General features: G+C 45.8%; 2 protein-coding genes across 3 annotated transcripts; both read right to left on the reverse strand.

The window, feature by feature from the left end:
- Positions 1 to 840: 840 nt before the first annotated feature.
- Positions 841 to 8,953, reverse strand: fbxo34 (F-box protein 34). Its single transcript, XM_069535191.1, has 3 exons — positions 8,574 to 8,953; positions 5,435 to 5,611; positions 841 to 4,100 (listed from the first exon to the last, which is right to left on the reverse strand). Exon 3 carries the CDS (start codon positions 4,091 to 4,093, stop codon positions 2,141 to 2,143), a length of 1,953 nt encoding a protein of 650 aa, XP_069391292.1. The 5' UTR covers positions 4,094 to 4,100; positions 5,435 to 5,611; positions 8,574 to 8,953; the 3' UTR covers positions 841 to 2,140.
- Positions 8,954 to 10,118: 1,165 nt separating this feature from the next.
- On the reverse strand, positions 10,119 to 15,040 carry lgals3b (lectin, galactoside binding soluble 3b). Of its 2 annotated transcripts, XM_069535192.1 has the most exons (8): positions 14,955 to 14,998; positions 14,117 to 14,189; positions 13,536 to 13,595; positions 12,602 to 12,674; positions 11,876 to 12,375; positions 11,587 to 11,675; positions 11,020 to 11,188; positions 10,119 to 10,902 (listed from the first exon to the last, which is right to left on the reverse strand). In XM_069535192.1, the coding sequence occupies exons 3-8, from the start codon at positions 13,539 to 13,541 to the stop codon at positions 10,744 to 10,746; spliced, it is 996 nt and encodes a 331-aa protein (XP_069391293.1). In that variant the 5' UTR covers positions 13,542 to 13,595; positions 14,117 to 14,189; positions 14,955 to 14,998; the 3' UTR covers positions 10,119 to 10,743. The 2 variants fall into 2 exon arrangements, with proteins under 2 accessions (XP_069391293.1, XP_069391294.1); XM_069535193.1 differs by lacking the exon at positions 14,117 to 14,189 and having other exon boundaries at positions 14,955 to 15,040.
- Positions 15,041 to 16,036: the final 996 nt, after the last annotated feature.

Raw genomic sequence — 16,036 nt, forward strand, 5'->3', positions numbered from 1 at the left:
AACACTATTCATCATCATCACCAGTGCCATGTCCATTTGTTGTTTGTCTCCTTCAGGTCTCAGAGTCAATGGGACCCAGTGGGCCCCCACAGAGAAAGTGGTCCATGGCGTTTCAGACCATTAATGTTGCCTCCCCACTTTCGTAGGTTGTCCCTGGTTTTGCTGCAACTTTGGCTCTTGCTCGGTTTAGTGTTGCTCAGTCCTGTTCCACTGGGTCTGTGTTCATTTGTAGACCAGCGGTCATGTGACGCTTCAAATTATTATTATTATTATTTTTTTTTTTTCTTTCAAGTATTTTTTTGGGCCTTTAATGGACAGGACAGTTGAAGAGAGACAGGAAGCAGAGGGCAGAGAGAGGGGGAATGACATGCAGCAAAGGGCCAACGCTTTTAAAAACACTACTGTTCATAAAAGATATTATTTGGAAAGAGACAAGAGGTCGGGGAGTTGTTCAAATGTGAGATATAAACATTTAGAGTGAGATTTGTCTCTGATAACACTTCACACAACTGGTTAGAAAGGATGTGATTGGCTTGGGGGCACCTTCAACCCATCAGCAACACAAACTCAGTATTCCAGTCAGTGAGGTTGAAGTAAAAGTGAAATAAAGATGAGCTCCTCAGGTGTGAAGGCAACGGGACATAAACCATGGAGCAGCTTCACACTGTGGGGGGATAAGGGACAATAAGCACCGAGGACAGTTCGTCCAGTAGCAGGACACATGACACATGACCTGACAGTAACATGTTAAATCTAACATGTTCTCAGTGTGAGAACAAACCCACCTGCACTTCTCTCCATCGCCACCAGGTGTCATTTACATTCGTTTACACTGCGCCGTGTGTTTTATTTAAGTTTATTATTTTTGCAGAAATGTTCTGACTGAATCGATGAAATGAAAAGTATTTTTTTTAATCCAAACAAAACCATGAGAAAACACTTTATTAAAGTTAAAGATCTTCAACAGAACAAAATCAGAAAAGCCCGAAAACTGAAACCAACAAAGCTTAAAAAAACAAAACGACTGTTATATTTTCTCCCGATATTCTTTTTTTTATAGTCTCTACAGTCCAGTTTCATATTGCATCGTCTCCTACATCACTCAAGGCCACGTTTAAGAATTCTAACTTCAGTCCTGAGATGATCACTCAGCTGCTGATTGAACATTATTAACAATCCCTCCTTTAAACTCTTTACGACTCATGTACACATGTAAACACAAACAAGGTGCAGATAAAGTTCCTCCACTCAAGACGCCCCCTGAAGCTCAGCCCGCCACTCACCTGACGACCAGGCGGTTTGAAAAGTCACTGATGCAATCGATGTGGATCAATCTGATGATCAATGATCAAGAGGTGAAAAAACACAAATATAAAGCAGCAGATGATCAGATGACTGATCGATTGATTGATCAGCTCAGATCATGAGGTCAAAGCAGGAGGTGACTTTTCTATTTTCAACCATCTCAGTGTCTTCAGAGAATTAAGTAAGTTTAACAGGAGCTCCTGCTGATAAAGAGATTGTGGAGCTTCATCCATTCGTCAACTGATCAGTTGATGGACAGGAACCGTTTTAATAATGAACTAGTTGGACTCCTGCTGTCACAGTGTCCCTCTGACACTTTGGTCAATCGATCGATCAGTAGAGAATCGTCACGTTCATCAGCAGCTAAAGCTAATTACTGACGGCAGAGGAAGAGTCCTGGCCGGGACTCCTCCTCATCTGTTAACCACTGATAATTGTTTGTGTAGAAAACAGAGAAGAATCAAGACAACGTCACATCACTGTGAGCAGTTTTAACGTTGAGGTGTGGTTTGAGCAGTAGGGGGCGCCACACTGTTCTTCAGACCACAAGAAGAAACATGAGTCAAGATTTTCCTTCAAAACAGTTTGTGACTCCATCTTTAATCCAGAATCCTTCAGTAACCATTTCTCTGAACTGACTCATGATTCTGAAGCTTCAGAGGTCGGCAGTTATTTCTCTACATGGAGAGAATCGGCCCTGGTCACATGATCAGATCAAGCTGAAACTGATCCAATGAAGCGTCAGTGTTTTGAAGGAAATTCTGATCTGCTGTTGCATCATGGGAGCAGCTTAGGTTTACGTTAGCATGAGTTTCACACACAAACACACACACACTCAATTGTCGATGAGGCTTCTCCTATAGATCGGCACATTAATGCTATGGAACGCTGGTACCCAGCGGTTGTCATGGAGACCCACATTGCAGCCAGGCGCATCCCTGTGAGCGCCATGGCAACACATCCAGTACCCGGGGCCATACGGCAGCGCCTGGCAATACGGCTTGTGATGCCAGCGGCAAAGAGACACGTCGCCACGGCCGTACCTCTTCTTGCACTGCTTGCAGGGGTCATCGCTGTAACGGGGGTCGGACACCCAGAGCGAGTCAGCGGGCCGGACGCCGTAGTTCTCGATGACAAACTTGAAGTAGAGGCAAGTGCACTTGAGTGCGGCGAGGCTTTGTGTCGGCAGCAGCAGGAAGATCTTCACAAGCAGGTGATGCGGCAAGACGGCCAGGTACGGTTGTGGCTCCAGCAGCTGCTGCAGCCGCTGACGCATTTCCAGGAAGTCCTGCGACACCGATGCACGGCGGCTCAGCAGCATGGCGTCAGAGCAAAGACTCGCACCTATAACTTCCCCTTCCTGACACCCATCAGCCTTTCTCCTCCCCCTATTATCTGATTGGCTGTCAGAGTTAGGAGAGTAACCTAAGGCAGGGGGGCAGGGCTCTGTGAGGAGAGGGGTGGGGTCTGAATCAACAACAGGAAGCAGAGACAAAAACAACAAGCCGGGCGGAGGCTCCGTCTCTGTGCCACTGCACTGCATGTCCCCCCCAACCCCCCCAGCCTTATCTGAGAAGAGTGAGGGGGGCGTGTCCGGTGAGGGGGTGTGGTCAGAGCTGAGGCAGGTGTCTCTAAACGACGTCTTTGAGCAGCTGATTGGACTCTGAGCTCCCAGCAGCGATGACAAAGAAGCTGATGATGTCATTGATAGTGTCACAGATGATGATGCTGGACGGGATGGGGCAGAGCCCTGGTCCCCAGCGGCGAGCAGGACTCGTCCCACCGTCCTCCTCAGGCTGTTGTTCCTCGACAGATCTCCCTCCGTCCTCCTCTTCAGACACTCCGACTCCAGCTTCGCCACCATGTCAGACACACTGATGCTCTCCAGCTCCTCCACACTGACCTCTGAGCCCTGCCTGGCTTCGGGGGCTTGAGGTCTGTAGAGCGTGATGGTGGTGGAGCTTCTCTGGACAGCAAGAGCAGGTTTACTGTCTATCTGCTGCTCGCTCGTCCTCTGCTCTAGGAATGCCACCATCTCCACCACTGACACCTTCTGCTGCTCTTCCTCTGTCACCTCCTCGCCTTCATGCCGCCTGACCTCTGACCTCTGAGGTGAATCGGAGCGCTGTGGAGATGGCTCACGATTGTGTTGAGTATCCTGGACTCGGGGCCTCTGGCACTGATTGCTGCCAGACCTGCGGCGTCGTTTGGCGCTGCAGTTCTCCTCCCAGCTCCCCTTTGCCTTTATGGTGCGTGTTTGACACGACACGGCCGCATGGTTTGCACACACTGGCAGCGTCCGGTCCCAAATGCCTGAGCTGCTGATGGAGGTGCTTTCACTGCCCACCGCCTCTATCCCTCCTCCCTCTGATGCAAAGATGGCGATCTTCTCTCGGACATGTCCAGGCCTGATGACTGTCCAGATGTCCAGCGGGGCATCAGCGTCTTCAGTGGCGGTCTGGTACAGTCTGAGTCTGTCATTCCTGCCGCCTAATGGTGGGGGAGAGAGGAACTGCAGGGCGGAGCCGCATGGCGGCTTCAGCCGCAGCGACGCCACACTGCTACTGATGTTGCCGTCTGTTGTGTTGCCAAAGCAAAGCGGGTCGGTCGAGATGACGCTGAATGGATGCCGGCTGCTACTGATTTTGCCATGTTTACTGCTGCAGGTCTTCAGCAGCTCCCCCTGTTGGCTCACAAACAGACTGTTCCGCTGGGATGATGTCTGAACACTGGCCGCATCCAAACGTAACTCGGAGCGCATGAGCTTTGGATGTGACTTCAGATGCATGATGGTCCTGAGAGGGAAAGATAGAAAATAGGATGAATATTATCTCACTGATGTTTGTTCGTGTTTCTGATCAGTTTGGTTTGAATGAGTTATTTGATGATATGGCAGCGTTATAGTATGAAAACAGACGCTTTTCTGAGTGATGCTGTACGAGCGCTGGTTGGTTTGCAGTTGTCACACTCAGGTCTATTGCATCTGTTTCTGTCTCGAATGCTCTGTATCAATCTGTGTTGGTTAATGGAGAAGAAGACGAGAGGTGGTAATGCACCTTGATGTTGGTTTCCACCCGCCAATTAACAAAAGTTTATAGGTCAATGCGAAAACATTCTAAACCTCAGCAACGTGTTGTGATGACAAACGTATAAAAGAAACAGACACGTGACGCAGCCTGGAGAAGAAATGACTTCCTGCTCACATCAGCCATTTAAACTGACTGAGCTTCTTCGTGGTCACGGCCTCAATGTTTGAGCAGATGTTTCCTTTGATTTACTGGTATGACCTCCGACCTCAGTGTTTTCAATCTGTTTCTGGCGCTCATCAGTCTCTGACTTCAGGATGTGTAATCCTAATTGTTCCCTGTCGCAGTGACGATGACTCGCCTGCAGTGCTGCACATCTGCACAGACTGCTCTTTTGTGACAATTATTTACTTACATTCTACAGAGAGAGAGAAGTACATTTACATAACAGTGGATGAATCAGTCTAATCATTCCAACACATTCTACACTATTTTATTAGTTCTTTTACTTCATCCACTACTTTGCTTCTCGATGATAAAGTCTTAAGAGTTCATATATTGATTAAATAAAAAAAGTCTCCTGCAGTGTTTTGGGGGGACTGGGTGTGGGGTAGGAGTGGATTGTGTAACCACAATGAGTCAAGTTTTATACAAACACTCATTTTTTATGACATTACATCACCAGTGATGTCATCCTACAAACTAGAAACATGCACAGCAGGTTTTAGAGCGTGTGTGTTCAGGTCCAAGGAGTTCAACACAGCAGAATTCATGTTATGAAAATCTTTATGAAATATTCTTCTCATGCAAGACTTCATTTCTTAATCTATTAAAAACTCACAACATTTCAACAAGCAGGTAACTAAGAACTGCAGTGGTTCTGACCTTCAGTCGGATTAGCCCTTTCTGAAAGAATACTACATTACCCATGAGCCTCCTCCTATGAAGGAGCCCAGAGATGTGACGAGGTCTGGCTGTTTGTTGGTGAAATGCACCTTGGGAGTCGTAGTTAACATTTTATTTAGTAAGAGAACTGAAAGAGTAAAACGACCAAATCAAAAGAGAACCCAAACAATGTGGCGTTTGTGTTAGAGAGCAGTTACCTCCAGGCTGTTTGCTGATTGGTTGGCAGTGGTGGATGGCGGTGTTTTCCTGGTTTGAGTGACAGCTCCTCTGATCCTGCAGCTTCACATATCTCAAACGTTCACGGTGAGGCCTCCCCCCCGACAGGAAACAAAACCAGACGATTGAGACTCCTCAAAGGTCAGGACACAAACAACCTGCAGAAAAACAAACACACACACAGTCAATTAACAGCAGTTAACAAACAAACGTCTGTGATGACAAGGATTTTACAGGTGGAGTTTGTGTATGTTTTACAGTACATGCGTGTTACAGTGCGTGTGTGTCCCAACACCCAGCAGGTAAATGTCTGAGTCAGTGTCTCTGGACATGTTCTGGATCTTCTCCTGCAGCCTCTAGTAAAACATCTGTAAAATGTCGGATTGAGTCCATGAGAGAAAACATCTGGAACCTTCCCAGTGAGCGAGTGGACGTGTTGATGACGGACGTGAAACTGGAAGAACACAAACCCACGTCCACTTGGAAAGACGAGGAGATTCCAGAGCTGATCCTCTTTATATATGAACTTGAAGAACATAACAACAACAAACAACTGCTGCAGACTCAGTTCCTGTGTTTGTTTTTGTGAAATAAAACTGTCTGAAGCTTGTTTCAGCCTGTTCAGCCAGACAACCGCACCCTGTACTCAACCACAAGGCATGCTGGGAAACACCAGCACACTGAGTTGTGTGTGTGTGTATAGAGCTGCACTTCATGTTTCCAAGAGAAAAACACAGACCAACCAAACGGAATCGTCTGGACACACATGACCAGGGACCTCGTCTGGACATGAACCAAAGGTCACATGACACAGTCCTAGTTAATATCCGTCATGTGTTCGAAACCTCATCAACACGTCCACTCGCCAACTGGGAAGGTTCCAGATGTTATCCTGCAACACCTCGACTCTGCAGGGACGTACGCCAGGATCCTGTTTGTGGACTTCGGTTCGGCGTTCAACACCATCTCTCCAGACATCCTCCACACAAAGCTCACCCAGCTCACTATGCCCTCCTCCACCTGTCAGTGGATTACCATCTTCCTGACTGACAGGAAGCAGCAGGTGAGGTTGGGGAGCATCACATCCAGCATCCGGACTATCAGCACTGGCGCCCCCCAGGGGTGTGTGCTCTCCCCACTGCTCTTCTCCCTTTACACCAATGACTGCACCTCTAAATTTGCAGACGACACAACGATCATCGGCCTCATCCAGGACGGTGACGAGACTGCTTACAGACTCGAGGTTGAACGGCTGGTACTTCCTGCGCCAGCTCAGGAAGCTCAACCTGCCTAAGGAGCTGCTGTCACAATTCTACTCTGCCATCATTCAGTCTGTTCTCTGCTCCTCAATCACTGTTTGGATCGGCCACAAAACAGGAAAAGAACAGACTGCAACAGACAATTAGGTCTGCAGAGAAAATTACTGGTGTCAGCCTGCCCTCCATCCAGGACCTGTACCTGTCCAGAGTCAGGAAACGGGCAGGTAACATCTCTGCAGACCCATCACACCCTGGACACAAACTGTTTAAACTTCTCCCCTCCGGTAGACGCTACAGAACACTGTACGCCAAAACATCCCAACATAAGAATTTTTTTTCCCCCTCACGCTGTCTCTGTGTCAAACAGCTAAAACCGGACTCAAATATCAGTAACATCACCTGTAAAATATCTGTACATACATTACACTGTATATTTATTATTTCATCCATGCACTATGCACCATTGCACCAAACTATTTGTCTTTTTTGTACATAGCTTTTGTTTTTGTCTTTGTTCTTGTTTATCTCTATGTTTGTTGGTTGTTTAACTGTTTGTACCAAGAGAGCAAAGTAAAACCGGAGTCAAATTCCTTGTGTGTGTTCACATACCTGGCAATAAAAGTGATTCTGATATAAGAGTTGACAGAGACACTGTATGTTCTATACTTCGCTGCAGGGTTAACCTCTGTTTCACTTAAAGTTTTAACTTCAGCTACATAGCTAACTCCATGTCTTTGCTCACCAACATCTGTCTCCAGAGGTGGAAATACTGTGAACGCCTCTTCCTCATTTCCATACTTCTTTACTTCTACTGAAGTTAGTATGCTAACCAGCTAGCTGTTGTTGTATTTTTGGCCATGTAGCATTGTCAGGAAGTTGAATGAATCTGCTATGAACTCTTTGGAGCAGTGTGATTTAGTTGGTACGTCTATCTTTTCATTCACAGCTGACTCTGCTGCTCTGCTTCCTCCAGTGTGTACCAACATGTCCGTCTCGCTGACACCGGACTTCAGAGTTACAGAGTGAAGCCTGACAGGAGACAGGAGACAGTATTTCCTAGACAGCTGCTGTGAAGCAGTGAGTAAAATTAAACAGTCACGGTCAGGTGTCAACACACAATCCAACCACAATGAGACAATTACAGTCAACATGAGTCCAAGTGTTTAGATCTAAACTTTAATAATGTGTTCGTATATATATCTATATATATTTAGTTATTTATATATATAAAACTCACAGACAGATATTCAGCTGTGAGTTGTATTACGTCTGAAGAATCAGTCACCATGTACTTCAACTAGATTAGATTTGACTGTAACAGCGTCCAGAGATAGATAATAATAGATAAGATAAGAGATAGATAATGATCCATACTCAACCTGACCAGCTGAACTAACCCAGCAGGTGCTTCAGGTGACTGACCAGTGTTAACTGAGTTAACTGACCAGTGTTAGCTGAGTTAACTGACCAGTGTTAGCTGAGTTAACTGACCAGTGTTAACTGACCAGTGTTAACCAGCTGAACTAACCCAGCAGGTGCTTCAGGTGACTGACCAGTGTTAACTGAGTTAACTGACCAGTGTTAACCAGCTGAACTAACCCAGCAGCTCTGTTAAACCGTGAAGCTTTCAGTCCGTCTGTATCTCTGACGCTGGGCCGGTGACGTGTTAGCAGGAGACGCTAAACAAAGTTGCTAACCCGCCGTCACACCCAGTCTGGAACCTCCGACACAGGTACACAAACTTTACTAGCCACGGCGCTAACTAGCTTGCTACTAGCCGCGGCCGTTTGAAGCCATGGTACACCTGGCTCACTGACTAGCCTCAGAGGCTAACGGACAACTTAAACGACATGTCACCAACCTGACGTCATTTAGAATATCATGCGTCTCTTTCGGTTCACGAGCTCCGGAGGACACCGGGCAGCTGAGAGGACACCGGGCAGCTGAGAGGACACCGGGCAGCTGAGAGGACACAGGCCGAGGGTCACAGCAACCTGACGGGGAGTCACTGCGACTGTGTCCGGAAGCCCACTCCGGTCCTCCCGGTGACGTCACCTGAGCCGCCGCCGGCTCCTCCGGTGATCACAGAGTTTTAACCGGAGCTCCGCCGACACCGGACCTGTCGGTTCCTCTGACGTAGATCGATTACTTGAACTAACGACGACTGACCGAGCACACTGACGTACAGCTGCTGCGTCGTGACGTGACGAGGACGACGTCTTCTTCTTCTTCTTCTCGCAAACAACTGAAGGTGCACACCGCCACCTACTGTAAAAGTGTGTGTAACATCATGTCATTTAATAAATGATCCTGTCCTGATGTCTTATCCCTTCTGTCTTAGTGTCTCTTCTGTCTTAATGTCTCTTCTGTCTTAATGTCTCTTATCCCTTCTGTCTTAGTGTCTCTTCTGTCTTAATGTCTCTTAATCCTTCTGTCTTAGTGTCTCTTCTGTCTTAATGTCTCTTATCCCTTCTGTCTTAATGTCTCTTAATCCTTCTGTCTTAGTGTCTCTTATCCCTTCTGTCTTAGTGTCTCTTAATCCTTCTGTCTCAGTGTCTCTTAATCCTTCTGTCTTAGTGTCTCTTAATCCTTCTGTCTCAGTGTCTCTTCTGTCTTAATGTCTCTTCTGTCTTAATGTCTCTTATCCCTTCTGTCTTAGTGTCTCTTCTGTCTTAATGTCTCTTAATCCTTCTGTCTTAGTGTCTCTTATCCCTTCTGTCTTAATGTCTCTTAATCTTTCTGTCTTAACGTCTCTTATTCCTTCTGTCTTAGTGTCTCTTCTGTCTTAATGTCTCTTAATCCTTCTGTCTCAGTGTCTCTTAATCCTTCTGTTTTAATGTCTCTTAATCCTTCTGTCTTAACGTCTCTTATTCCTTCTTGCTTAGTGTCTCTTATTCCTTCTGTCTTAACGTCTCTTAATCCTTCTGTCTTAATGTCTCTTATTCCTTCTGTCTTAGTGTCTCTTATTCCTTCTGTCTTAGTGTCTCTTATTCCTTCTGTCTTAATGTCTCTTAATCCTTCTGTCTCAGTGTCTCTTATTCCTTTTGTCTTAATGTCTCTTCTGTCTTAATGTCTCTTATTCCTTCTGTCTTAGTGTCTCTTATTCCTTCCTTCTCCTTCTGTCCTCACATGTATTCTCATTGTGTGTCTGACAGTTTGAGTCTTATTCTTTCAGGTGAAACACTGGTGGCTTCAAGGTCAAAGTACATAAATGGTAAATGATCTGTATTTATGATGGTCAGAGGTCATAGATCAGAGGTCACAGTTTAGAGGTCGGAGGTCATAGATCAGAGGTCACAGTTTAGAGGTCGGAGGTCATAGATCAGAGGTCACAGTTTAGAGGTCGGAGGTCAATTGTTGGTGTTGTCTTGTGGTACAGATACAAATACACACAAACAGCAGCATGTTAAAGATGAACCCTTTATTTGTTTGAATCATCCGAGTTCAAACTGAAGAGAAAAGTAGGATCTACAGAGGATTTACAGAGGATCCACTGAGGATCTACTGAGGATCTACTGAGGATCCACTGAGGATCCACTGAGGATCTACTGAGGATCCACTGAGGATCCACTGAGGATCTACTGAGGATCTACTGATGATCCACTGAGGATCTACTGAGGATCCACTGAGGATCTACTGAGGATCTACTGATGATCCACTGAGGATCTACTGAGGATCTACTGAGGATCTACTGAGGATCCACTGAGGATCTACTGAGGATCTACTGATGATCCACTGAGGATCCACTGAGGATCTACTGAGGATCCACTGAGGATCCACTATAGATTGATGGAGGATCTACAGTAGATTTTTGATTGTTCCACAGTAGATCTCTGAATGATCTAAAAGTCTTTACTGGATCTTTTGTTGATCTTCAGTAGATCTTTCTAGTTGTTCTATGACAGATATAGTATAATTTGATTGGTGGATTTCTTATGAATAACTTGGTGATCTCCTGTAGATCTCCACATAACATCTGCCCCCAAACCCTTGGATCTGTTGTGGATCTCCAGTGGATTTGGTGATCTGTCTCAGGGCACAGTCTCCATGTGGACCTTAGACAGGATGAGGTCTTTAGTGATGGAGAGCTGGTTGATGGATCTGAGGTTGGTGATCCGGTGTTTGAAATCCAGCAGGTGAGAGTTGTTGACGGCCACTTTAAAGTGTGTGCTGGTGCACAGGATCTTAATCTGCAGCAACAAGAGCACAGACAGATCCACTGACCCCTGAGCATCACTGTTACCACAAAAACAAATCATTAACAACAACTGTTACATCTGAGTATTTCTCATAAATCAGTTCCTGACCTCGAACGCCTGTCCCTGGACGAAGGGGAAGTTCTGCAGGTGTCTCTCCTCTTTGCCCCACTTCTTTCCAATGCAGCTGTTCCTGACGATCGCCTTCTTCCCTTCATCGTTGAAGCGAGGGTTGAAGTGAAAGGCCAAGTCGTTGGACGTGAACAGATCCACTGTGATCCTGAAGAACAGACACCATGATTTGCTGGAGGACGCTGTCAGAACAAATATTTCACACAGCGACATGAAGACATTATTATTGATTTTCTTCGTCTTTCTTCCATTATCCTAAATTCTGGATCTACAATTCTCATAATCCTATGGAATTAGTTCTGATTCAGTGATTCAGCCACAACCTGCGATCTGGTTCACCCTCAATCTGTTTACCTTCAAAATAAAGAAACTCAATTGACTGTTGTCAGCTCCTGTTCTTTCAAAAATAAAAGCAGCTGAACAATCCATCATCCATCCATCATCCATCATTCATCATCCATCATTCATCCATCCATCATCCATCCATCATTCATCCATCATCCATCATCCATCATTCTTCCATCACTCATCATCAATCATTCTAACTTGTTAGCGTTGGGTTTCATGGTTCCAGCGATGGTGATCAGCAGTTTGTCATAAGCTCCACTTGGAAGATTCTGATGGTACGGAACCGACTGTCAACAAGAAAACATCCATTTAGGAAATCTGTCTGTTACTGTGTCTGTCACTGTGTCTGTAACTGTGTCTGTAACTGTAACTGTGTCTGAAACTGTCTGTTACTGTGTCTGTAACTGTGTCTGTAACTGTAACTGTGTCTGTAACTGTGTCTGTAACTGTAACTGTGTCTGTAACTGTGTCTGAAACTGTGTCTCACTAGAGGTGCAGTGGGTCCAGGTGCAGGACTGGGCCATCCTCCAGGTACAGGTCCAGGTGCAGGTGCAGGACTGGGCCATCCTCCAGGTGCAGGTCCAGGTGCAGATGCAGGACTGGGCCATCCTCCAGGTGCAGGTCCAGGTGCAGGTGCAGGACTGGGCCATCCTCCAGGTGCAGGTCCAGGTGCAGGTGCAGGACTGGGCCATCCTCCAGGTGCAGGTCCAGGTGCAGGTGCAGGACTGGGCCATCCTCCAGGTACAGGTCCAGGTGCAGGTGCAGGACTGGGCCATCCTCCAGCTGCAGGTCCAGGTGCAGGTGCAGGACTGGGCCATCCACCAGATGCAGGTCCAGGTGCAGGTGCAGGGCTGGGCCATCCACCAGGTGGAGGTCCAGGTGCAGGACTGGGCCATCCTCCAGGTGCAGTGGGTTGTGGGGGAGGGTTACCTCCTGGCCATATGCCTTGTCCAGATGAACCTCCGGGCCAGGCGGGGTTGGTATTACCTGAGGGGTTTTACATCTTTAACTTTTTCATTGTTATTGTTTGATTTCAACATTTACCCTCATTTCATACATAACCAGAAAACACAAAATTACTCAATAAACAAACTCACCACAATAATTTGAGTTAAAAAAAAAGTCGGGATATCAGAATAATAACATTAGATTCATTGAATAAAGTCGTAATATTTAGAGGACGAAGTTTAACATCTGATGCTGGTGGACGTACTTGGCCAGGTGGGATTGTTGGTGTTTCCAGGCCAGGGACCCCCACCATTTGAATCATCAAGAGCACTTGAGAGCTGCAGAAACAGGAAGAGACAAATAACTGAAGACACAGAGAAGGTCACTGAGTGCACTTCCTCTACTGTCCACTAGAAGCCACTGTTATTGAAACACAAAGACAACTTCCAGTTTGATCTTTCACTAAAAACTTCTTTGCTCACATAGACATCAGCTGCGTCGTGAACTTAATTGTTCCCAAGTATTTACTTGTGATACTGAGCGTGACCTTGATAGGACACAAGAGAACTGGAATTGTATGATGTTAACAAAAACACTGCGTCAAACACTTCTTCTTTTGTGTAAATTGATTTCAGATGAGTGATGACGACTGGACAAAACATGTCATCGTCATCTAAGTGAGGACACTCATTTGCATAATGCCTTAACGTAACCATCCAAACTAAATGCCTAACCCTTAACCCTTAACCCTTAACCCTTAACCCTTAACCTTTAACTTTTAACCCTTAACCAGGTCTTAACCCCCAGTCCATTAAAGCAGGGTTAGAGAGTGAGGACCAGACAAAATGTCTGCACAAAGATATCTATACAAAAGCATGCACACTCACACACACTAATACACTACTAACCCTGTTCTAACCCTGGTCTAACCCTGGTCTAACCCTGGTCTAATCCTGGTCTAACCCTGGTCTAACCCTGGTCTAACCCTGGTCTAACCCTGGTCTAACCCTGGTCTAACCCTGGTCTAACCCTGGTCTAATCCTGGTCTAACCCTGGTCTAACCCTGGTCTAACCCTGGTGTAACCCTGGTCTAACTCGGACCATTTCCTGGAGGATAGATATTTCAGTTTGAACATGAATCAGCGGTGAGTCGGTGAACAGGTTCAGTCAAATACACAAGAATCCAAAGATTTACTCACATCCATCCTGCTGCTCTGTGAGAGACAGTTTCAAACAGCAGCTGAAGGTGTGAACGAGTCCTGACATGAGAAGCACACAACCACACACACACAGACACACACACACACACACACACACACACACACACACACACACACACACACACAACCACACACACACAACCACACACACACACACACAACCACACACACACAACCACACACACACGAACACACACACACACACACACAGAAACACACAAACACACACACACACACACACACACACACACACACACACACACACACGCACACACACACACACACACACACATTGTTAGAACATCCCTGTCATTATCTGCAGTACAGTTACTGTCTACTTCCTCTGCAGTGAAATCATGTCACAGTATGTGTGTACTCAAACAGAGTACGTGGTAACTTTCCACCACAGCGCTCACTGTTGGAGTTACTGAGGATCATGTGGCTGAATGTCACATTCAAACACTTTAAATTAGAGCTCGGGGACAAGGTCACGTGAGAGTTAGGTTCACACAAACACACTGGTCTGGATCTGCAGCAGCAGGTGGAGAAAACAAACACACCTTCATCAAACAGCTGAGGAACAACTGATGAATCCTACAGTCTGTGAGCTGTTCACTGCCCCTGTACAGGTACCTACAGGTACAAGTACATGTAAAGTTACAGGTACAGGTACAGGTACATGTAAAGTAACAGGTACATGTACATGTACAAGTACATGTAAAGTTACATGTAAAGTTACAGGTACAGGTACATGTAAAGTAACAGGTACATGTAAAGTAACAGGTACATGTACATGTACATGTACATGTAAAGTTACAGGTACAGGTACAGGTACATGTAAAGTAACAGGTACATGTACATGTAAAGTAACAGGTACATGTAAAGTAACAGGTACAGGTACATGTAAAGTAACAGGTACAGGTACATGTAAAGTAACAGGTACATGTAAAGTAACAGGTACAGGTACATGTAAAGTAACAGGTACAGGTACATGTAAAGTAACAGGTACATGTAAAGTAACAGGTACATGTAAAGTAACAGGTACAGGTACAGGTACATGTAAAGTAACAGGTACATGTACATGTAAAGTAACAGGTACATGTAAAGTAACAGGTACATGTAAAGTAACAGGTACAGGTACAGGTACATGTAAAGTAACAGGTACAGGTACATGTAAAGTAACAGGTACATGTAAAGTAACAGGTACACGTAAAGTAACAGGTACATGTACATGTAAAGTAACAGGTACAGGTACATGTAAAGTAACAGGTACATGTAAAGTAACAGATACAGGTACATGTAAAGTAACAGGTACATGTAAAGTAACAGGTACATGTAAAGTAACAGGTACACACTCAGAGACTCAGAAAGTTAAACTGGAAACAGACGAGGACGTACCTGTTTTCACCTGAGAGACGATCACACTGAGAGAAATGCAAGTCTGTTTACAATCCCATGACAGACCACACCCACTCTCACACACACACACACACACACACAAAGGCCACACCCAACACTCCTCACACACACACACACACACACACACACACACACACACACACACACACACACAAAGGCCACACCCAACACTCCTCACACACACACTTGACTAAACATTCCTTTGCTGCAGTGTCAACAGGAGTGATTCATTCAGTGTGATTCATCGTGTGTGTGTCTGTGTTCATTCAATAACAGTTTTATTTTATTTGTGTAGAAGCGAATCATAAAATACCATCACTACAGAGTCCCAGCTCTACTGATCCATCTATTCCTCCAAGTCTGAGGAGCATGACTGGATCAGAAAGAGGAAGCTCAGCTCCTCATCCTGAAAGACGAGCTCATAGAAGAGCTGAGCGGGACGATCCCTTATGATGAGATTAGATTGAACTTTATTGATCCCTTGGGAAGACTCGCTCAGGGAAATTCAAATTCCAGCAGCAATACAGGAAATGAAAACAAATAATACAAATAATAAAAAGAAACAAATAGTAAAAAAAGACGGTAAAACAATTGACATGTTATTAAAAAGGTTGTGTTGAGGCTATTGCACAGTGTCCAGTGTGTTATGGGTAGTGGTTTGTGGCTACTGCTTCTTCCCATCCCCTGTCCTCCTGTTACCCCGTCCTCCTCCTGGGTGAGGAGTTGTAAAGTCCGATGGCATGGGGGACAAAGGAGTTTTTCAGTCTGTTAGTTCTTCATTTGGGAAGAAGCAGTCTTTTGCTGAACAGGCTCCTCCGGTTGCTGATGACAGTGTGCAGAGGGTGACTGGCGTCATCCATGATGTCCAGCAGCTTTTTAAGTCTTCTCTTCTCTGCCACCGTCACCAGAGAGTCCAGCTTCATACCGACCCCAGAGCCAGCCCGCCTGATGAGTCTGTCCAGCCTGGATATGTCCTTCTTGGATGTGCTGCCCTCCCAGCACACCACGGTGAAGAAAAGGACACTGGCGACCACAGACTGGTAGAACATCCACAGGAGTTT

Source organism: Paralichthys olivaceus, chromosome 12, assembly GCF_024713975.1.
Source record: "Paralichthys olivaceus isolate ysfri-2021 chromosome 12, ASM2471397v2, whole genome shotgun sequence".
In the NCBI taxonomy this organism is placed as follows: Eukaryota; Metazoa; Chordata; class Actinopteri; order Pleuronectiformes; family Paralichthyidae; genus Paralichthys; species Paralichthys olivaceus.